Source organism: Octodon degus, unplaced genomic scaffold (genome assembly GCF_000260255.1).
Source record: "Octodon degus isolate 3935 unplaced genomic scaffold, OctDeg1.0 scaffold00094, whole genome shotgun sequence".
In the NCBI taxonomy this organism is placed as follows: Eukaryota; Metazoa; Chordata; class Mammalia; order Rodentia; family Octodontidae; genus Octodon; species Octodon degus.
The window spans coordinates 653,776-678,542 of record NW_004524670.1 but is presented as its reverse complement, the minus strand read 5'-3'; the positions used below and the strand labels follow the sequence as shown (position 1 = coordinate 678,542).

General features: G+C 39.0%; 1 protein-coding gene across 2 annotated transcripts in view; it reads right to left on the bottom strand.

Annotated features, from left to right (window-relative positions):
* Nucleotides 1-24,767, bottom strand: part of Plppr1 (phospholipid phosphatase related 1) — a 344,999-nt gene that overhangs the window by 4,938 nt on the left and 315,294 nt on the right. For both annotated transcript variants that reach the window (XM_004638056.2, XM_004638055.3), the window contains 3 exons: nucleotides 8,842-9,092; nucleotides 5,402-5,578; nucleotides 1,727-1,858 (listed from right to left, as the gene is read on the bottom strand). In XM_004638056.2, the coding sequence (XP_004638113.1) occupies nucleotides 1,727-1,858; nucleotides 5,402-5,578; nucleotides 8,842-9,092 (560 nt within the window). The remainder of the gene's footprint in view (nucleotides 1-1,726; nucleotides 1,859-5,401; nucleotides 5,579-8,841; nucleotides 9,093-24,767) is intronic.

The window sequence follows — 24,767 nt, the reverse complement described above, 5'->3', positions numbered from 1 at the left end:
AGCGCACATGACTAATACGTTTGTGGAAATGAGCAAGTGTCTTTGGTCCCTTTTAAAATTCAGCTTCATCTTCATTCAGTTCATCTCAAAAATAGTGGATATTTTGATTTCTGGACCCAGGAAACTTATGTTAAATAGTACAGAAAAGCTAGAAAGGTCATATTCTACCATTAAATTAAATTTATTTATTTATTTATTTGCTCTGAATTCCTTCAGGGCAGGTTTGGCTGGCTTGAGTTGTGGGGATCGAACCACAGCAACCTGAGCCTGACTGCTTTGTTGAAGCAGCCACTTAAAGAACTGAGCTAAGGGGCAGGCCCCCTCACCATTTTATTGCAAAGTAATATTATTTATTAAATTGTCATTGACCTCTACTAACAAAGTGTAAAAAAGTAAATCAGAAAAAAGTTTTTCAATATGCTATTTCCAATCATACCTTGCAAATGGTTAATTCAGGACAAGGGAAAACAAGTAAAAGCAATAATTGGCATTATGTTTAGTAGAAAATAATATTGTTTTTACATGTGGCTTATTAATAAAATTGTTAGGGTAGCTTATATCAGAGAAATGTCTAGTGGTAAACTTTTAATAATGTAAATATTTAATACTGCAATAAAATATAATTATAAGGGGAAATGATTTACTTTTCTGCACCATCTATAAAAACCGTTTAGTGATAAAACACTAATAAAAACAAGGTTTCAAGATAACCAGACTATCACAGAAAACATTTTAGTAGAATCTCACATACCAAAAAAAGTAGCATTCTAACTAAAAATACTGTTTTATTATCAGCTGTTTCCTAGTCACTTAAAAGAATTCACTCACCCCAGCTTTTCTGCTTCTTAGCTATGTGGCTTGGGGCAGGTAATTTAATGATGCTGACTTTATTTTGTTTTTATTTTTAATCTATGTAATGGGAGTTATCCAGTAAATATGGTGGTTGTTTAAGTATCTATTTGTAAAGTGCTTAGCAACTGTCTATAAGTAAAAGTAAGTGTTTTATTTTTTTTTTCTAGGCCTTCAACTAGCAGGTCTTCTCCAGGAATTTCCTCCTTAGATTTTTTCCCCCTTAAATTTAGACTCACACAACTTATGGCATTAGTGAAAAAATATTTGAAAAAAATTCTGTGTGTATTGAACAAGTAGATAACTTCTTTCTTGGATAGTGTTCCCTAAATACTATAACAATGACGGACATTTACCTTTCCCTAAGTATTCTAAGTACTCTAGATATGATGTAAAGTAATGCATGGGAGTTTTGCAGAGGTTATTCACAAATATTATGCCTTTGTATATATCTCAAGAAAACTTGAATCTTGGTGTCTGCTGGAGTTTTTGTAACCCATCTCCTGTGGCTCTGCAGGAATAACTGTTCTGTGTAAGGAATAATTGGTCACTGAGCCACACTGGCCTTCCATGTAAATATCCAAATCTCATGAATGCAATAGTACACTGGAGTTCAATGTACTCTAAAGCTTCTTGGGTTTAAGTTAAACTTTACTAAGAAATTCTTGAGGATTTATGACTGCCAACTCCTGGTTAAATTCAGGAGTTCTTGAGGGAGGGGATAAAGATTTTTTTTGAAATCACTTATAATGCATTAATCAAGTTCTTATTGATGCTGGTGGATTCAGTGGTGTCCTGCCTCTAGTATGGAAAAGGACTGGTTGACTAACAAAGGTCATAGCCTGTGGAGTTAGTTTGTTAAACCCACTTTACATACCTGTGCACTTAAGGTTTCCAGAGGGCTTTCTATCCTTGGGAAAGCCATTAGGGGTACTCCACGGGAATCTTCAGCTTTGGGTTTGGAAGGAGATCCTTGTGTTCCTTTAAAGTTATGAACCACACACATTCCCTGAAGGATAAAGGGAAAAAAGACTGGGGTCAGACTACAGCCATTGATGCCTGACTCTCTCCGATGGTGGCTTGGCCTTTCCCCTGACTCTCATCACCATGGGGAATTTTTCTTTGAATGGGTGGGTGGGTAGGAACCAGGGCAACACTTGAGGTGTCTGCGGAGCACATTTTTAATGCTGAAGAAGCATCTCTTTTCACCCCAGATAGCCACAGGCAATCATTCTGCCCCATTAAGCCTGTTTCCTCAGCTGTAAAATGGGGATAGGAATATCTACCTAGTAGATTTGTAACAAAGAAAGATGATGAATATAAATCACCTTTTAAGAGCACTGAATATTTTTTGAGGACCACTCTGGATCTGGCACTGTCCTGAGGGTTTTACTTATCTTACTTAAGCCACTCAACATTTTTTACAGAAAATACTCTTATCATATCCAGCATACATAAATGAATTTCGATAACGTCCAAGGTCACACAAAGATTTAAGCCCCAAGCTGCTCAGTCACATCATCATGCTGTTTTGTTACTGAGTAAGTGACACATATACAGCTAATACTCAGTAAGTGTTGGCTGGTCTTTAATGTCTACATGAGATGACTATCTTCAAATATGTGACTATTATTTACCTGGATTAAATAACTCACTCGTGGTAGTTTTCTTTTATTTCTACCATCAAAAACTCTCTCTATGAATTATTACCCACTTCTCATGATTTTCTGTCAGAGTCATAACCTACTTTAAAAATCATCTTCTCTGTTCTTTTTGCTCATGAGCTCTTTACCAGACTCTCTCTTTCATTATTGTGTATCTTTGTTTCTCCATCTAGGGTTTTGAATCTTTCTTGTCATTTGTCAAACCGGAAGGAACCTTTACATGAACGCTCTTTACCTGGATCACTTTGATCTTATTCAAAATAGGTTTAAACATTTTTTCATTTAGAAAATGGGTGAAAGGACAAATATAGGGGTCCTGGAGTTGAGATACTGCAGTATGATTCATGACTTACTGCTTAGGTATCTGCTGGGTGAGTTACTTATTTTGAGCTTCACTTTCTTTCTTTTTTCTTTTTCTTTTAGTACAGGTTCTACAGGGTCTCACTATACAGACCGGACTCAGGGATTCTCCTGTTTGCAGCTTCCCAAGCTCTGGAATTACAGGCGTGCACCACCATGCCCAGTCTCAATCAACATCTCAGCATGCCCCAGGGGTGGGGCTGTTGCAGCATGCTGAAGGACCAAACCCTCAGTAGCTGCACCTTACCTAAGCAGGCACTTTAGTCCACTGAGCTATCTGGCCAACCTGAGCTTCATTTTCTTTATCTCAAAAATGAGGATAAAATATTGCTAAGTTTGTCCTAGGAACACACATTTTGATGTGTATGAAATGTAAAGTAGGTAGTAATTACCCCAACAAATAATTTCTTTCCCTGTTCCTCCATTCTTTATGGGAAACACAAACAAGGAACCCAATATTGAACATATGCAGCCAAGATATACACTACTATTGTCAGTGTTTATTCTTTCCTTTCTCTTTGCTCTCCAAATTTCTGCTCTATTGTACCTCATCTCCTTCTAAACGTGCTTCATCTCTTTTTCCAGCTCAGGGTGTATGTCTCTGAGGTATGTACATATGCCTGCACACATACAGGCAGGTAAATCTTTATTGTGCCAAAGCAATTCAATAGTAGATACGGATCTTAGGCAAAAATCATTTGGTGCAAACAAATCTTGCATCAGTTGGGAAATCACATGAAGGCAATAACAGGCCAAATAATAACTGTGTGTTAAAAATCAGGGCTGAAATTCCTGATAAAAAGCAAGTCCAATGTTGCAACACAATTTGTGCGTGAGGCTCCAGCGAACACAAGGTTTCATACTTATCGTCTCATGGAGACGTCATAGAATTGCTTCAGGCTCTCAGAACTGTAACTGGAGATGGCTAGCTTTCATCTTCATTTATTTAACCACTTTCCTCCTTTTGAAGCATCTTTTAAAAAGTCATTTGTTTTTTTTTCCTCTTTTAACAAAGCTTTCCTAGAAAAATACCTTTTATAAAATACCAACCTTTTAGCATCAGGTCAGCACCACTTTGTCCTGTAACTTCACCCAGAGAATTTTAATTTCAGTGTCTCATCTTTCACTCTAGAAAAAGACTGGATCTTTTCAAAGTAACATTAAATTATAATAGAGCTTCACATCAGTCTTCTGAATGTGTGTTTTCTGTGTGCATCTCAGTGGACAGAAAATTGGGAACCTGAGTCAGGGAAGGCGGTGGACATATGTGCATTATGTAAGGCTGGGATGGCACAGTGAAGGTAAAGAAATTAAGTCATGTGACTGTCAAACAGGATTAGGGCTACAAAAGGCAGAATAGAAGGACAAGTGTCTTTTGAGACCATGATGACTTTTGTTTTTCTCTTTGTAGAAGCTTTCTGTCTATCAGTATGGGTTTTATTTTATGCAGAACATTTGAGGTTTTAGAACCAGAGACTTACTGTAAATCCTTCAGGAGCTATTTTAAATTTTTGAAGGAAAATTTTTTAAAAAGTGAATTTCTGAGTTATCCCATGTAATGGAATACTGCACTGCAATAAGAGGAATAAGTTATTGATGCATTGTGCGACAGGAATGAGTGTCAAAATAATTGTGTTGCGTGAATGATACCAGAAGAATAATACATATTATGTGCTTTCATTGACATGAGACCCTAAAAAGGCAAACTAATATAGAATGATGGAAGCTCAGTGGCTCCCTAGGATGAAGGTAAAGAAAAGGGGAGAGATATTGCTGTATCTGTAGGTCCAGATATATCAAATTGGACACTTTATGTACCACAGGTATATGCCCATCATACTTCAATAAAACCATGTAAAAAGGAAAAACAAAAGCAATAAATACAAGTGATTTTTTTTTCAGTCCAACTCAGATGAAGGGATTTTGTGGGTGAATAGGTTTCCAGGCTAAACCCATCTGAAAAACTAAAACCTTGTCACAAATGGAGATCTATGGATAAAACTGAGTTAACCATAACTGTTTAAATTAATTTTTGTGGAAATAGGATGCCCAAGAAGTAAGTCTAGGTAACAAGAAGTCTAAAGAGAAGTGGCTTAACAGCAGTGTCTATATTTGTGAGTAGTGTGTGCAAACTGTGACGACTCGTGGGCTAGAACCGAGCTTCTCAGGATGCTGGGGAGAACGTGCCGGCTTCCACCTGTGCCCTTTCTTTCCCTACAAACACCTTGAATAAATATTGAAATAAGACTAGTTTGAAGGGATGTCACATTACCAGTCCCCACTGCTAATCCAGTATGGAAGGGAGTGGAGAAAACACCCTTTTTGAAGCAGTCTTGTCCCTCATTCTCAGAAAGAACATAGCCAGTTGTTTTTGTGAAAGAAAAGTGTTCTGAAATAACTCTTGCAGCAAAAAGATGCATGATATCTAGCAAATAATTGCAACTGAAAAGGTTGGGGAGTATCTCACCCTTACTTTAGGCATCCTTTCAGAGGACAGGAGAGGGACAGGGTGAAAGAAGCTGACCTACCAGAAACAACGCCACTGCAGTGCCCAGGAGGAAGCCTGCTATCACATCTGAACAGTGGTTCCGGTACTCAGAAACTCGGTTGAGGCCTGTCAGGAAGGCTGTGCAGAGGGTGCCCAGGCACAGCACCGGCTTGGCCAGTCGACTGCTCTTGGTCTTGATTGTGCTTGTGATGTACATCTGGAGGGAGAGAGAATCCGAGAGATGCCCACGGGCCCGCTCACACTCGGAGTGTGCATGCGTGTGCCGGGGCAGGGGCTACCCCAAAGCTCCCGCACCAGTTACTTTTCCCAAACAAGTCCACCAACCTCCCAGTTATGTTTAGACAGGACACTAGCGCAGCAATGGCAGTGAGCAGGCGTGCATTCCTCAATGTTCTCTATTCTAGTGGGCATGTGGACAGAAATCACAGGGATTAGCATAGGAATGACTGTACAATAATGAATGGATACAGGACATGCGGTTTTTATGCAAGAAATAAGAAAACTATTCAGTAAACCCAGATAAACTTTTATTTATCAAGTAACTGTGGGAATGAATTCTGGGGAAAAGAAGACTAGGAGGTAAGCAGTTGCACAATTTACCTTATTTGTCTCTCACAGTTCCTACCTGCTTCTCCACAGTTTCAGGCAATAACGTTAAAGTGCTAGTTGGTAAGCTGAATCAGAATTGCTGAACCACTTGCATGCAAACAGGTCTCCCTGTGCTAGGCAATGATTCTTGAATTGAGTGGATTAGTTATGATCAGTTCCATCTATTCAATTGCTCTAAAAGTGTTTTTGTACAGTGAACGTTTTCACGTGTGTCACCTCATACAGGCTAGTGGATGCCATTTCGTCATAGGAGCTGGTTAAGACTCTAAAGTTTGATAGGCTCAGGTAACAAATGTGTTCCTCCTGTCAGTTTAGTGTCTCTCAAATGAGACTGCCACCAACAGTGGGTACACTAGGGGGCACTATTAGCCCATTGTTTCTTAACTGCGATGCATTTAGTAACTGAAAATAGGCTGATACTTAGAGACATAAGGTGTAAGCCTCATTGTTCTATATAATGCATGCCTTATAAAATGGTTAGATCAAAATAATCTAAATTAAGTCAGGTATAGCAATACACACTTGAATCCTTGGGGCGCTCTCGGTGGCTAAGCAGAATTGAAAACTTAAACCCACCTCGGGAAACTTAACAGGCCCCTGTCTCAAAACTTTAAACAAATTTTAAAAAGCTGCAGATGTAGCTCATTGTGAGGGTCCCAGGTTCAGTCCTTACTACAAATGCACAAAAAGTTACATAAGTTACAGCATGCTATGACAGTGTTCTGGACTGTGTGGGAAATATTAATTGAAAATTTTACTATGTATAATTATTTTTTATATTCCTGTATATTTTCTAATTATATCTTTTATAAATCTTTCATATAATAAAGTGAACTATTAAGAACATGGACTTATGGTTAGTATTTTTTGTGGTATTACACAGTACTTAGGAAATATTGGTTGAATGCTTTTGTTAGTTTCTTTTTCAGCTGACAATAATTATACATATTTATCAGGTAAAATGTGATACTTTGATATATGTACACACTGTGTAATAATCAAATCAGGATAATTAGCATATACTTCAATCCTGAGTAATTTCTAAAACCACTTAACATGGAACAGAGACTCAGAAAATGTTTGTACAAAGGGAATCTTATATTAAGGCTTATCTGATTATAGTCTGTGAGGCATGATTTGAATTGGATTATATCGGAATCTTTGATAGCACATACTTTAGCAGTATCTCTTCTGTGTGTGCTGACTATATTTATATCCTTCTTCCCCACTGAAATTTATGTTTCACTGGACCATAAGGCAGTGATTTCAGTAACAGATTTATTTTTATAATGACATTATCAACATTAATTTCATACAGCAGTGACTTGAATCTGATCAAAATATAAAATAAAGCACAAAAGTAAATTGTTTTGTATATATTAGATTCTAGATAATTAGGACAAATTGATATTCTGAAAATTAGAAGATACACAGGGTGCCTCAGAGGGCTTTATTTGCTTCAAATGTACTTGGCATAGACTTTTCTTTTCTTGGTAAAAGGCAAAGAAGTCTAACGAAGAAAGAGTTCATCTATTTTGTAATCTGAGGCATTTGCATTATTTGTGTTCACATTTCTTTAGTGTGAGAGCAGTTGAAATCATTTTATCATGTATTCATTAAAGAGAAGAGCTAAAAGCAGTAAGTAGGAGACTCTCATGGACAGTTGGGGGTTACCAAAACGATCCCTCAATGAGATCCTGTAAATCATATAAAAAGGTGTCTGCTCCAGGTTTTGTTAAAGAGAATAGTCACCAAGTTATTTTAAACAGCTACCCAGATCAGACCTGTGGTCAGCCTCTCCTCTACAACATGCTGCAGGGGAAAGGTTGGGGCTGCCCCCTGGGAGGTGGCAAAGGCACATTTAGAATAGAGAATGGGAAGAATGGATAGTTTGACATTCTTTCCTTAGTTTCTTTTTCCATTATTGTTCACATGAGAATCACTACACTGGGCATGTCCTGAGTATGAGATAAATTGAAAGAAAGGGATCCTTCTGACTAATAGAGTTGTACCCCATCAATAAGTGTCTATGATGTCCATCTGTGAATTTATACATCAGTGTGTGTGTTTCTTTGAGGAGATCCCTGACCTCTACATTCTGGATTCAAAGGGAGCACAGGCCAGAGAAAAGTATTCTAGGAAGAATACAATTAAAAAGCATGAACGTAAGAAGGCACCATTGCTTTTTCTCTGATGTGATCAAAGTATTTGAAGATCACATAATACTCCAATGGGACAGTCAAAAGCAGGATGAGTAGTGAGATGTTATGTTGTGATGCTGGGGTTCTTCTAGGACCATTCATCTCTCCTAGATAAATGATAGGAAGAGTATCAAAAGAAGGGAAGGAAAGCTGTCATATTTATCCCGGGTCTACACTCCGCTAGGGCATTCATTTACGTGAGGCCACACCTAAACTTCAGAATGTGCTGTTCTGGAACCAACAGAAATGCTGGCAGGATGCTATTGTGGTTGACAAGAGAAGTGCAACCCCGGTTCCAGGCTCCTGAGACCCAACTCATTGTTCTTAGCTATTCTCTGAGTGCTACTTTCTGAAGCTGTAAGAGGGGATCATGTAACTAGGGGATTATCAAAATTTCTTTCCAGAATTACTATCTTTTGGCAGCTCAGGGTATTATATTGGGGTGCTGGCAGTGGGGTCAGGGTGGGGGCTACTGTATCAACAGAATGATCTGCCATAAGAGAAACATGTTCCACATGAGTAACAGCAATGGAAGAATGGAGGTGGGGGGAGGGAGGGAGGGAGGGAGAGAGAGAAAGAGAGAGAGAGAGAGAGAGATCTCAGCAGCAGACTCTCATCTTTGGGAAGACAATAAAACTTGCACACTCACCGTGGCATATAAGGCAGAGTAAATGCTCAGAGCAGCGTGTTTGGAGGGAAAGGATCTCCGAGCTTTTTCTATCACTTCCAGATCCCCAGTACAAATGTTCCCGTTGTTTACAAACTGTTGGTGTGCCCGGCAGTCTGCACTGGTGTAGTTCGGCTTGCACACTGTCAGGAAGTATGGCGTGAGGTGCCCAGTGACCACTTGTCCAGCATTTACAAAAATGTCAGTAGCAAAAAGTCCAAATGCAAACACTCCTAGAAGGGGATTTAAAAGAATTAAGAATATTGGCACACACTGTTGGTTGTTTTTGCGACTGAGAGCAAACAGAACAGCAAGGGTCCATGACAACTTACCAAAAGAATCATGGGGCTCTCCAGAGCAAATATTCCCCTCATCTTTATCTTTTCAGGTAATGGAGCCTGCTTCCCAGATCACTATTTCTTTCAAACTGAGGCAACAATCTACTGTTAGTATTTTATTGTTTCTGATAACTAATTTAGAAGCAGCATAGCCTAAAGGAAAGGGTTTGAAATTTGGAGTCTCAGAGAGCTGGGCTTCCGACCCATCTTGGGGGATTATGATGATTTAGGTTTAAATATCTTCCCAAAGCCTCATGTGTTTGGCAGCTGAATAGATCCTGAGCATGTTATGTTCATCAGTAGGTTGATGAGTTTAGCAGCTTAGTGTACTGTTAGTGATGCTAGGTCAGAAGACATGGGTCACTAGAGGCATGACCTGGAGGAGTGTGTTCTCATCTCTGGCTCCTCCCTTCACTTTCTATTTCCTGCCTGCTATGAATTGATCAGCTTTGTTCCGCTGTGCCCCTCTGCCATGCTATTTCTTCATGGAATCAACAAGCCATGGACAGAATTATCCTGCCTTCTTTTAAGAGGAGAGTGTTGGGTATTCTGTTCCAGTGACAGGAAAGCTGACCAATACAGCAAGTTGGTACCAGAAGTGGAATTGTTGCTGTGACTGTGTCTGAGTATGTGGTCAGCAAACCTCGGTTTGTAGGATGAAGTTGGCAAAGGTTGGGATATATTAGTTAGAGAAGCCTGAGAATGCTGTATGTAGCAGTTGCTGAGGGATTCTGCTCAGAGGTGTGAAGGTCAGACTGTTGATAAGAATAGAGATGGTAAGAATCAGGCTTGTGAGTGTTCAGCCGGGAATGAGGACTCTATTGGAAATTGGATTAGAGGCCATGTGTGCTACTTCCGGCAAGGAATTTGTCTACATTTTTTCCATATAATGACTTGCATGAGGCTAAATTTAAAGGTGTAGGACTAAATTGATGGAAGAAATTGAAAAGCAGCCAAATATTCAGGCTGTGGCCTGAGTATTGCTGGCTACTTTTAGCCTGATCTACAGGGAGAATCAGGATAAGAAAAGCAGAAGTGAATAAATTGAAAAATTTTCAGTCTGGCCAGAAAGGAAGCACATAGGAAGTTAGGGCCAAGCAGAATGAGGAGAGCTGCTTACTGGAAAGGTTAGCATTAAACAGAAGCCAGGTGAGGACAACAGGATGGTGGCTTGAAGGCACCTTAAGAGTTAGTCATACTCAACCATTCATAGGCTCAGGGGTGTAAAAAGGTAAATGTCTTAAAAAAAAAAACCCTTGCATTAAAAAGAGAGATCCACGATACCTAGCTCTTTAGCACCATCCAGGGAAATCATTCTCTGGGTTCAGCCATCCACTCAGATGCAGCCATGCTTCAAGGGCGCTTGGTTACTGCTTGAGTAAGCTCCGCAGATCTTAGCTTCACCCACATGATTTTAGGCACACAGAATGCAAGAGTAATAGAGTTGTGGAGGCTTTCACTCAGATTTCAAAAGGCCTGGGAGGCCAGGCAATGTGTACCTGAGAGGACAGCAGTGAAAGTGATGCCAAAGGTGCAGTGTAGACCTCAGCAAGTCGGAAGTGGCAGGAATGTGGATCCTTTTCTGTGGAAAGTGAGTGGAGCCAATCCAAGAGAGAGATCCTTTAGGCTGCCACCAGCGATGCTATAGGGGTGGGGTTGTGTAAGCCCTGTGGAGTTCACAACTTGGTATAACCTTTGTTGAGTGCTGGATGTGGAGATACAAGATTTAACACTTGTTTGCTAGGCTTTGTCTTGATTTAATGCCCTTCCTTTCTGTCTCCACATTGCTCTGGTTTGAGATGGGAATACTTATGCTTATTCTATGTCATTGTTTATTGGAAGTGTAGCTTTAAGTTTGACTTAATCTCAGAAAAGACTGTGGATTTAGAATTTTTGGCAATGCTAGGATTGTTAAGACTGGTGATCTTTCAAGGTGGACTAAATACATTTTGTACAAGAAATTAGGACCAGGCTGAAATTATATGATTTAGACATGAAGTGTCCTCTCAGAGTCTCATAAGTCTGGAAGATGATCAGATCATGGAGAAGTTGTACTCATTGTTGGATTTATCTTTCGCTGAGATCAGTAGTTTATGTGGCTTTAGGATGTAGAGCCTGTTTGGAGAAAGCAGTTCGGAAACAGGACTTGGAGCTGTGTGTTCTTGTCCCTGGCTCTTCTGTTCATGTCTCCTTCCTGGCTCCCACAGGTTCAGCACATTTCCTCTCCTATGCTCTTCTGCCGTGCTTTTTCTACCTTGAAGCCAACAAGCCATGCACGTAATCTTCTGAAAGCTGTGAGCCAAAATCTACCTGCTTGGGGCCAGGGAGATGGCTCAGTAGGATAAGCGCTTGACTGGCAAATGCAAGGATCTGAGTTCAATCCCTGCTTCCACCAAAAAAAAAAAAAAAAGGTGACAAAATCTACCTGCTTTTCCTTAAGACACAGATGTCATCTATTTTGTCCCAATAATGGGAAAGTGACTAACAGAGTGAGCCTTTCATAGTATAGGTTGTTTCTTTTCTAACTTGGCTTCAAAATTAAGGATGATAGTTTGGTGATATGTAATAAGACACTTGTAAAATATCACCTGGTGTCTGCTTTTAGGTAATTATCTAACAGTTCTTTTTTATGTATTTGATACAGAGTCTCACTGAGCAGCTGTACTTCTAGTGATCCCCCTATTTTTATCCTCCCCAGTGCTGGGATTACAGGCATGTGGCACCACGCTCAGTCTTGGTGAAAGGCTCAGTGTGTCAGGGGTGAGACCAGTGCAGCATATGGTGACCAGGATCAAACCCTGGTCCCTGAATTTGTCTAAGCAAGTACTCAGTACACTGAGCTATCTTGCTGGCCCTTAACAGTTCTTTTTCTATAGAAAATATATTCTTGGTCTTTGGAAATACAAATAATCCTAGGGGAAATAAGCTATAACATCATGAGCTGTGAGAAGAAATTAGTATTGTTGGGGTTGTCTCTAAAAAAGAGATTATTCTAAAGCCTTAATTGAATTAGACATTTTACACTATTTGATATTTGAAACAGAAAGTGTGAATATATGAAGGTGTTAAAGATAAATATTTTTCACTAGATAAATTTCTTGCTTCTGCTATAATAACTTCCAAATAAACTTAGTGGCTTAAAACAGCACAAACTTTCTCTTACATTGTGGAAGTGGGAAAACCATGGTAGATTTTCAGAAGGCTAACCTCAAGGTGCTCACAGGGCTGTGTCCCTTCTGAGGCCTGCTGACCAGAATTCCTTGCTCTTCCAGCTTTCAGGATTTGTCTCGTCCTCATTATGGCCCCTTTCCACATCATTTTGAATCCTGCTGTCATTGTCACCTCTCCTACCCTGACTCTGACCCTCTTGACCCTCGCTCCATTTCTTGTGGTACTGGGGACTAAACTCAGGGACTTCATGCTGACCTATGTCTCCAACCCTTTTCAAATTTTGAGACAAGTTCTCACTAAGTACACAGGCTGGCCTCAGCCTTGTGATTCTCCTGGCTCTTGCCTCCCAGAAGTTAAAGACATACGGGACAATGTCTGGTTTGGTTGTCTCTTTTAAGAACCCTTCTGGCTCTATTTGGTCCACATGGGTAATCAGGGTAATCTCTTCATCTCAAGAGTGTTAATTTCATCAGAACTGCAAGTTTTCTTTTTCCAAGCAAGCTAACATATTCAGAGGGGTATGGCCAAATTTTGGTGAATGTGTCTACTGTTTTTAATTGGCTATTTGACTGGAACCAGACTATACTTGCTAGACTTTTATCTGTTGTTTGGTAAATTCCACAAGGTTAGCCTCAACAAGTTGGAATATGGATAAACAGGACAGTTTTTAAATATAAATTTATTTATTTATTTATTTTTGTATTTTAGGGAAGGATCTACAGGGTGTTGAGGGTCTCACTAATAGATCGGACTCCTAGTGATCTGCCTGTTTACAGCCTCCCAAGAGCCAAGATTACAGGTGAGTGCCACCACACCCAGTCAGTGCGCCCCAGGGGCAGGGCCAGCACGGCAGGGCCCCGGGATGGAACTCTTGGCCCTTGGGCCTGCTTGCAGGTGTTTTAATCCACTGAGCTATTTGGCTGGCCCTTTACAAATTTATTTTTAATTAATATGTAAAAGCATAAAAATTATACATATGTGTGGGGTACCATGTGATGTTCTGATACAAGCACTGAAGAAGATATTGCATGGGTGGGAAGCAGCATTAACCTCAAGGGTCGGGCTATAGTTTCAGCTACAATATGGCTTAGTTTTGGCTCCTCTATTCAATCTCCCGCATCTGCAAATTGTGCTCATTTTAGCCTCCAAAGTTAGTCTATTATAGCAGAAGTGAAGACAGATTTGGCTGAAATCTTCATCTGGGTTTCATTTTGATCTGTATTGATTGCTATAATTTTCCTTCTGTGCCTTTGCCAGAACATGCTCTAACACAATAAGAAGGGACTCGTTTAATAGCTCCAGCCAGCTCAGCCCGCACCCATACAGGGTGACCTCTGAGAGCGGCCAATCACTGATCATTCATGGCGGTTTTCACCCCCAGGTTACAGAAGCCTGAAGGATTGGAAGTTTTTACATCTTCAAGCGAGATTCTCAAAGAGCAGGTCCCTGGCTTTTTCAAGGGGCAATAAATCTGTCTAGACATACTTTTCCAGGAAACTAGGGTAATTTATGCTTTGAAAAAGAGAATGTGACAGCATTTTCCTCTGGTATTTTATTTGTGCCTCCAATTAGGGCAGGTTTGTTCCTCCTCATATGGAGGCTTTCTAAGCTCCTGGGATCAGTGTTTGAAGTGCTAGTGTCTGAAGTGCTTGTGGTAACAGTCAGTCTGTGACTGTTGGCTCTGAGTTTAGCTGTCTAGGGTATAATTGCTAAAAGTTGCTTCCCCCTTTGCTCTGCCGCCTCTGGATTAAGTGTGTTTCCCTACCAGAAGAACACACCCGCTTTCCTAACATTTCACTCTGGTGCATTTCATTTAGCTCCAGAAGGGCAGTACGCCAGCCTGAGAGCCCTCCCATTTAGTATCATCCACGGTAACTAGCAATGGTAGGACCTGCAGCGGTAGTCTGCAAGCAGCATCAGATCACACAAGCTGTGCTGAGACCTTCAAAGCATGCCTGTACTACTTAACCTTGAACTCCTTGTTTGTGTTGTTACAACTTCAGAAGCTAAAATAGCTACTTTTATCCTTTGAGTCTGAAGTACTGTATTGCACGGTATGATCTGAAGGAGATCATTAAAAAATACTGAGGTACTCTTGTGTGATGTCTAAGATTCTTTAATTGAGATGATGTTTTTGAAGTTTAACTCATTTTTCATGCATGTAGCTCCTTCAGCTTCCCGCACACATATACTCTAATAGCTGGTTTTATTTGTCATTGTTATGGTGTGTGCATAGTTGTCTCCCCAAAACCTCATGTAAGTCATCAGACAGTCTCCTAGAGTTTGTAATTGACTCATGATCCACTGGGATTCTAGGTGTGAGTGCTGCTGGGATTATGGGTGTTAGTGCTCCTGGGATTGTGGGTGTGAGTGCTGCAGGGATTGTGTGCATGAGCCACACCCAGCCTGGGGCCGATAGCTGGAATGCAGTATAAGGGAGACAGACTTGCTCTCTGTAGCCATTATAGCACTACTCCTCCCTTTTGGTCTCACTCTCTTGCTCTTTGTCACCACCATGAACAGCTATTCTATGCCAGGTGCCACTCTGCCTTGGAGCCAGCTGAATATAGACTGAAACTTCCAGTAACTGAGAGCTAAATAAACCTTTCGTTCCTTCATTTTGGGTGTTGGGTATTTTGGGTATTGGGTATTTGTTCCAGCAAAGAGAGAAGAGTAACAGTCATAAAGTTCTGTTCCATCAATATAGTGTTTGCTTCAGGGGAAGTGATTATAATCAGAATGAATTTTTGAATGTATAGCCGGCACAAAATCTAAAAGAAAAGCAGAGTTTCTGTCATGGTGACACAGACCACCTAAGGAAATTAGAGCTAACCTCTTTTCTGTGGCCAAAAGGAACTTAAGTGCTGGGCAAGCCCAGGCTGAAGAACGAGGATGATGAAGGCATTGAGAAAGATTCACTTTGTTCTCTGGAATTTACCTAGAGCCTATTTGATTTCAGATTGGCATCTGTTGACAGGTTGGGATCTTTGCTCACTTGTCCTTTAGGCCAAGAATTAAAGCTCTCTGGCTGGCTCTTGCTAGGGGATCAGTGCAAGGCTCCAGTCCTTTTACTCTAAGAATGTAGTACAAATAATGACATCACTTAGCAATTTCATATTTATGATTCTAAAGAAAATAGGGTGGACATCAAACCATCTAACATATAAGTTTTAGTGATCATGTCTTTCCCATAAATTTCACAAAATCTAGCTTAGTGTTAGACACTCAGAAAATAAGAACACTTGAAAACTGGGACTTTAAAATTGTCCTATGAAGTGAAAAACTTATAAGTCATTTGTTATAAACCAAAGCACTCTCTGTTTTCTGCATTGCATTTTCAATGCAAAGAACAAGGAAGAAAAAGGACTTTAAATGGGAGTATGAAGATCCATGATAGATGCCGTAAAGACTTCTTACTGGAGACAACTGGGAGGCACAAATCTGGAAAGTACTGTGCACTTCTACTTAGGCATGCATGTACTAGAAAGACAGGCCTCCATTTCTGATCCTGAGGAGCTGCAAAGGTTGTTAGTTTAACCTCTAACACACAAGCACATGAGAGTCTAGCTCCTGCACATTGTTATATAGCGAAGGAATATATGGAGCTTTATTTTTAATTTTTGTGGTGTTTTGGCTTCAAGCTAATGTATGGAACTTAGAAAAGAAGAACAAAATACATAAAACTTATTTGAGTTAAGTTAATAGTATCTACACGAGAAAGGAAAGGGTGGACGTTCACACCATAGAGGCTTTGACTGCTCTCCAGGCAGCATTTTGAGTTGAACTGCAGCTTGTGCTACCCCTGCCCGCCCTCTCCTTCCTCACTATGGGTTTGTGCTCAATATCTTGACAAAAATGGCTGAAAGAGGCCTGTAAAATGATTCAGTGAAAGAGACAAAGGACCATTTGTGTTATTGAGAATGCTTGAATATTTTCTCATTTTCAAAAATCTGCATGATGTAGTGCAGTGGTAGAGCATATGGTTAGCATGTGTAAGATTTTGGATTTGATCCCTAGCACACAGCAAAAGAGAAGGAACAGGAAGAAAAAAGAAAGAAAGAAGGAAAGAAAGAAAGAAAGAAAGAAAGAAAGAAAGAAAGAAAGAAAGAAAGAAAGAAAGAGAGACAGAGAGAAAGAAAGGAAATATGAAAGAAAAAGGAAGAAGGAAGGAAGGAAGGGAGGGAGGGAAGGAGGAAAGGAAGAAAGGAAAAAGAAAGAAGAAGAAAGAAAAAGAAGAAAAAGTCAAGCAGCTTTGTGACTCTTCTTGTGGTAGCTTTACCATGCCAGAACAAGGGCATCCAGTCTCAAATGAATTTTGTCCTTCATTCTAGGGGGTGGGAGTGGAGTGAGAAATCTAATTTCACACAAATACACACAAACAAATACATATATTTGCAAGTGCTGTTTTCAGTAATGGAAAGGGAAAATCTCTAAGAAATGTCTGTGCTTGGATTGCTCAAACTACATTCTGATTCAGTAACCAGCTCCTCATTCTAGATGGCATTTTCTATGAAATCACTGTTTTAAACAGAATACGGCACATGAAGGAATGAATCTAGTTCCTTTTTGTTTTTTCTTTTGCTATATCAACAATCCCAGTGGAAAAATTGTAGTGGAGAAGTCATTTTGATGTTGCAAGTGTAGGTGCTTCTGTTTTTTTTTTTTGGTGTGTTTTATTCTTCTTTGTTTATTTTTTGAAGTATGGTCTTTCTATGTAGCACAGGCTGGCCTTGAGCTCTTGGTGATCCTACCGCTTCAGCCTCCTGAGTACTGGGATTAAAGGTGTGCACCACTGTGCTTGGCTTGAGGTAGGTACTGTAAGAGCTTTGCATTATTAGTTCACTTAATCTTCATTGCAACTCCTGGAGATTGCTTAGATGAAGAAACTGAGACACATGGAAGTCAACTAACTTGGACCAAATCACACAGCTAGGAAGCCTCTGGGTTTGCATCTAAGTAGTGTGGACTCAGAGTCCATGCTCTTATAAATATCTAAGCATTTTATGTGTTTAAAAATATATGAACATATGAGTAAGTATGTAAAGAAGGCTCTTTGGTTCTGCATGCTTGGTAGCTTGTGCTTAGATAGACACTAAGAACAAGCAGGTATTCTGTAGTATGCCCAAAGAAATGTACTGCACTGACTATAAAGACTTAAGAATTTCTCAATTATTAGGATTGTTTGAAGGAATCATATTACCTTATTTTTTCCATATTTCTTGTGTTCTTATATTGAAGTTTGAACATATGATCAATCAGAAATCTCTATTATTTTTTGAATATGACTTCTTAATAAGCAACTTTCTCCTGTAGGTGTGTCTCAGGTATTAGCTTTTTATTGAACTTTTTATGCAGTGTTGGTCTTGTATATACTCTCCCTGAAGTTTCATTGGCTATGGTTTGTGAGCATGCATTTGGTTAGAGTCATATAGATCTACTATCTCTGAGGGGTGTGGAAAAGTGTGGGACAATCTTGCAACTGAAGTAAGTGTGGTGTAGACAACAGTAGATACAGGGTGCTCACTGTGTGATGAGTCCTATGATGGAAGTTGTGGCTCCTATTGTGTGTTTGGGCTTTCCCACACACTGTTGATGCTAGCTTGGCTAGCAACCATGACTTCTGGGTCCAGTAGCACTGGCAGTGTGAGGACCCTGAAGCGCTCGTTCTCCAACCAATCAGTGGTATAGGCCCAGATGCAGCACTGGGGGAAGTGGTGGAACTGTAGCAGCCCCTCTGATGTTCACACCCAGCCTTGATGCCTGCGTGTGTTCAGAAAAGATGCATGGGTAGCTGGCAGTGGAAACTACATAGGAGGGGAGGGGGCAAAAATCATGGCTTCTCTCTCTGCTGCTATCATGGTTATTACCTACCTAGGAATAGAACCTGGGCTGGAATCAAAGTAGTAATCAACCCCTTCAGCCATGTATGCCTCGGGGTGGGTGGGAGCTGGAGCCATGGAGTTGCTCAAGGCTTCCTCATCACACCCCAATGGCAGGGTGGAGGTGGAGCTGCACTCAGGAAGCTGGATTTTGCAAAGGGAAGCAGCAGGGAGAGAGACTTGCTGCTGTACAGATTTCAGGTTACTTGTCCAAGTAACTGGAAGCCTATGAGGCCTGTGAGTCTCCCCAGAAGCTAGCGTTGCCAGCACCCACACTGATAGAATTTGCTGGATTCTCTTTCATCCTTATCCTGGTAAAGGGAGAGATGGGAGGTACAGTATTTGGTTTCTCTTACTATGTTGTTTAAACAGAGGTAGTATTCAAACAATGGAAAACTTATAAAAACAACTCGTAAATTGGGAGTTCAGAATAGGAATTAATTGCTGTTATTACAGGTGAAAAAATAAATAGTTATAAAGTTATCTCTAAAACTGAAGTGATAACATGTACTTCAGAAAAACCGAAGACACATATTACCATGTATTATTTATACTTTGTTGGGGGCCTGGCCCTAGCTCAGTTCTTTAAGTGGCTGCTTCCACAAAGCTGTCAGCCTCAGGTTGCTGTAGTTCGATCCCCACAACACTCGAGCCAGCCAAACCTGCCCTGAAGGCATTTGGAGAAAAAAAATCCTTATGGGGCTGGGGAGATGGCTCAGTAGAATAGGCGCTTGCCTAGCAAGTGCAAGGGCCTGAGTTCAATCCACAGTTCAGCCAAAAAAACAAAAACGAAAAATCAGTATATTATTTATACTTTGCATTAATACATCATATTTCACAATGTGGTGAGCTGATGTATTTTTTCAATGCCTTGATTTTTTTTTTTTACTGCTATAACCAATAATTTTAATAAGTAAAGAAAAAGGATAATTACATAATAAAGATAATAGGTAATCAACTAAAAAAATCCTTAAATATTTTTATATATGACAGTAACAAATGCACTTCTAATTCTTCCAAAGCATAAAATCACATGGCTTTCTTGACAACATAATTTTATTTCATTGTTTTCTTTACAGCTCAACATCTCTCAAATGTTCTCTCCTTTCAAGTCACCTTCTCTGTGTTTTCTCCCTTAAATGTCTGCCTCTGGTCTCACTCCAAGCAGACTGTAAGTATCTGCTTCTTAGTTCTGACAAGCAGTAGGGATCAAAATTCTGGTTGACAGAGGAGAAAACCCTATAAGTTTCCCAGAAGAAATGATAACTTTTAAAATAAAATGGATCAAGACTGTGGCTGTACATTGTCCGAAAAGTATTGTCTGATTGAAATTAAATATGAAGAGAGAATTGTATCTTCCAAGGAATCTAAAAACAGGAATAGAAATGCCTGAACTTTCAGAGGGTTTCAAGAATTCCTCAAATCTCCTATTTCTGATTTCTTCTTTTTTTTTTTTATAATCTGCTAAGGTTGAAGTAGGAGACTCATGTCGACTCCTATTCCCACCTAGACCTGCATCAAATTCCTCAGGCAGTTGGTAGCCCCCGATCTAATGCTACTGCCCTTGGCTTGGTACATTGCTTAGTCACTTTTATTATATTCTAATGTAATATTTTAAATAGTTTCTAAAACACACTGCATTTCTATTGTTATAAAAGACTTGAGACTATCCTATACTAACTTGCATGCCATTTCAGATGTTCAGATAGTATTTCTGAATCTCATTGTCCCTATTTTTGCTGTGAAACTCTCACACAGCAAAAATATTTATAATATTTTAAAAGTCTTTTAAAATTACCTGTTTATACAACCTTCTACAGAAATAGTTAACAACTGAGGATTATCCTGCCCCTAGGAGGCATTTTGCAATGTTTGGTACTGGGGATTGAAATCAGGACCTTGCACTCACCAGGCAGGTGCTTATGACTCCGATCTGTCTCCCCAGCCACACTTCTATTCCATACTAGCACAATGGGGGATGCTTTGGCACTCAGTTGACAAAGGGCAGGGATCTGCCATACATACGCTGCTACACATACACATATATCTGGCAATGCATGTAGAACTGTATCCTGCTCCTATTAAAAATTAATCTGCCTTAAAATGTCAGCAGTGCTGAGGATGAGAAACACTGCCTTATAGTAGTTAAGTTCACTGACCTGTCATGAATTTGCCCTGCCACACTGTAAAGTGCTATAGAAAGAGCTCTCTGCTTAATTCACTTTGAGTTCAACTTCTAAACAGTGGCACTGAGGAAAGTTCTCAGAAAAGGAAAAGTTGCATCATATATAACTCAATAACTTCCCTTTTGGTAATTAGGGTGATGTTTAGAATTCTAGGCTAGGAGTCCGTTCAGGTCTATGCTAATCCGGTGTCCTGAAGGTGGCATTCAAAAGGATTAGTTCTCTGCACTGAGGAGATCATCCACAAGCAAACCCATCAAAATGTCCTGAGACTCAGGACATATGAGAACTTGTACTGTAACATCATGTAACTCTGTAGTGTCCCAAATTTTTCTGATCAAGGAGATTATGGGGCCAAAGAGGAAAGTGATCGATGACGTAGAGTGTACCTAAGGAGAGTCACATGGAGAGAAAACATTCTCTCAAGCTTTCACAGAAAGCACATTGGCCAAGCAATGGCCATGACTCATCCACAAGGCGGACACTGATAAAGGTTCTACAATCTGAGGTATAGGATCTCAGAATAAATTCTGAGGGGATTTCACTGACCTTATCAGACCCAAAAGCTACAACTCTTGTTGCATAGGTCTTGCTTTATCTTGGTCTTAACCATCCAGCACAAAAGTATAAAAACAAAGTATAAGAAGTAAAACCATGGTGTTATGTTGAGCTGTGGGGGACTCAGGTCAACAATTTCTGACATTGCCAGTGAAGCAGAAGACCCAATACTATAATGGACTATTGGACTCTTTTAGAATATTTTGCTGAGTTTACAGACCTATAATATTCAAATAACAGAACTTAACAAAAAAAGGGTATACAGATGAATATCCATTTTGTATCTGTGCATTCAAAATGGTTGGGATAGATATATAGTTGCATTCTCTTAATGAATAGAGGGATTTGTTCTAATAGTGTTTGTAAATAGGATATCAAGTCCACATCTTGTACAACAATTAACCAGTAGGAAGAATGTATGCAATGTGTGAATTATTGAAACTGTCCTACCAATTTGGTTTGAAATTGTCTCACTGATATTTGTTTCTCAGTACAATTATGGAAAAAAAAAGTCCTGAGACCTGAGAAGTTGCTGCCTGGCTATGCCTTTAGCCAACCATGGTCCCCATTTTCAGCATCTTTCCTTCCCTGCATAGTTAAGCCCCATTTCTCAGTGGAGAAAGGTCAAACAACCCGAGTAGGAAACACAATGAACATTTCAATCTCAAATTCTGCCTTCTTAGCTGTTCACAGAGACTGGAAACCAAGTTACCATTTTTTCCCTGAAAGATACACGCTGTCTCCTTTGTTCTTGTCTGAATACCTGGGCTCCAATTCTGGCTCCCACTGCTGTGTTCTAGAAATCTAGGCCCTTGTTTTTCTGCTGACTTTTGTGGTATAGACTCAAATTTCAGGAAAAAAATGTCAAGTGCTCTATATGGTGATTTACTCTTGGACTACCCTGGAAATAGAGCTTCCTCACTTAGCACACAGTGTTGGCCTAGTTCCTGGACACTTCATTCTGTGGGACTGTCTCTGTTTTTATTTTCTATCTTGCTATTCAATCACAGTCAACTCTAGACAATGCCAACTGAAGAACAGACCCCTCTCTGCTTAAAACTTCCTACCTGCCCCTACAAACTCCCTATTTTATTTCTCCAATTATTTTTCCTTATGTTAGTTATCCTTTAATGAATACTGTAATTTACTTAGTTATCTTATTTAAGGTCTAGCTCCCTCTGTCGGGATATAAATTTGAGAGAAAATTTCTATTTGGTTGACTAATACGTCCTCCGCATTTTAATCAGTGTCCAGCATATAGTTGGCACTCAAAGAATTATTATAGGGAGGTCCAATAAACACGAATATCACCCTACGTATATCTTAAGTATAAATATCTAATGGAAATTGTAATTTCTGATTGAATAAAATAAAATATCTTTTCAGATAAAATACATTTAAATGACTTCCAAAATTGAGAACAACTTTATAAATCTTAAAAAGGCTAGCATTAAACTCATATCAGGTATCAATTCTTAGAAGCATGAAGAGCTGTGACCTTCGAAATATTCATGCTCCATTTAGGCCATATTTAATTTATGGCAATTAATTAATGTTATATGAATTAACTATTTGTCATGGCATTTTCTACTCTGTGTGGTTCTACTTAATCCATGGGCCTACCTAAGTGGGAAAAGTCTTGCTTTAGTATTTAATTAAATTTTTATTACAAGTAATGATTGAACAACTATATGATCGCAAATGAAAAGTCCATAATAAATAGCTTCTGGAGGATGGGTTGTTTTAGGTGCTTGTAAACAGTTTAATCTCAGAATGTTTAAATTAGATTTTTTTCATTAACTCCAAAGTAGCTATTCAGGAAATTTAAATTATTTTAGTTTTCCTTCTATAGGGCAAATAAATCCAAAACTTTTGGCTAATTCTTAGGTTTTTTACTAATTATTTTTCAATATGAAATCAAAGTTATATATAGCGGTGTAATATTTACAAAAACAAATTTATTCATGTATACTTGAATGAACTGAATTTAACTGAACTTTATAAATTTGAGATAAAGGTGACTTCCTTACTTAAGCCTTTGCTTAAAAGGGTTATCTCTCTCAATAAAAGTAAATTTGTGAATTGTTATTGCTATGCAAGGTAATAAAATGGAATAAGGAGGGAGAGGAATGGGGAAGAAAAAAATAGGAAAAGGAGAATTCCTAATACATGTTACTAATTTGACTGCATTTGTGTTTATAAAATGCTGCTCAAATTTGTTAGTTCAGCCAGCTCCTTTCCTCGCTTCCCACATCATTTAAGAATGTGAGAAATTATACAACAGTTTAGAAAGGGGTAGAGTAGCTCAGCTACGAGGGTTTGTACTTAAAACCTGGGATACTGGGCATCTTTTCTACAATGGAAACCTTGGGGGAAAATAACTGCTGAGCTTTTGCATCACAGAAATTCAATCTCTCCCTTCAAAGTCAACATGATTAGCATTCCCTACAGGAGGAGATAGTTAAATTGGAATGGTGTTGCTTTGGCTTCGCTAGTCGTGCATTTTTCTTTTGATTTCAATCTGTAAAGTAGAACAGGGTTATTCAGTCAGCTTCAGGCCACACAAACTACAGAAAACAATCCCAGGGTCAAGCTACCATTTTTAGCTCTCCTTTCTATGTGGAAGATCACTTTCAAGGACTTAACCTTTTGTGTAGCCTTTATCCTGCCCTCTATCACTTTTTAAAAAACTTCAATCTGTGGACAGGGTATCTTGTCTACATCTTGTACAATGAATAACCACTAAGACAACAATATGCAATGCACTCATTATTGAAACTGTGCTAGTAATGGGTTTTGAAACTGTCTCATTGCTATTTGTTTTTCAATAAAATTATTTTTTTAAAAAAGAAAAATATTAGCGCTTTTTCTGGTTTTATTTATGCATATTCATGATTAGAAAGAAATTACAGAATGATGCAAAACAGTTAAAAATCACATGTAGTTCTATAATTTAAGTAACAATTAACTTTTAGTGCAATTCTCTTCATTCTGTGTTTGAAAGCACACACAAACACATACTATATAGGTATAGATACATATAAAATAAATAATAATAATGCATAATGTATCACTTTATGTTAAGAAGCAATAATAGAAAGTTTTGATTTTTTCACATAAGATTATATTGTGAATAGACTCACCAAAGATAAATAAATAAATTTAATGCCCTTTTCTGAATTGGGCCTTATTTTGAAAAGCATGTTAGATATTTATAATTTATATAATGACAATATAATTTTACTCCATAAAGCTAATCTATACCTCCAATTATTTCCTTAGCATAGATATCTAGGGTGGAATTTTAAGCTGAAAAGGAATTATTTGTTTTTAATCTTCTATCTATTTATTTGGTACAGGGCCTCATTACGTAGATCAGACTCATAGTGCTCTTCCTGTCTTTGCCTCCCCAGCACTGGGCTTATAGGCATGGGCCACCACATCCAGTTTCTGTGACTGGTTTGGCACAGAACCAACATGGCCTGCAGTACTGGGGTTTGAACCTGGTCCTTGTGCTTGCCAGGAAGATGCTTAAACTGCTGAGCTATCTCCTCAGCCCAAATACTTATTTTTAAGGCTACTTTTCTGTCAAACTGAAATGAAGAAAAGGCATAACAACATACCTATAGACATATAACAGAATCCCATTTTTCTCATTCTTAGTAACGTAACATGCTATTTTCTTAAAGCATATCTTGATAATTCACTGGCTTTTTTTTTTAACTGAAGAGTAGTAATAAAAATAATTAAAAGGGAGGAAAATGAATATTTAAGAATCA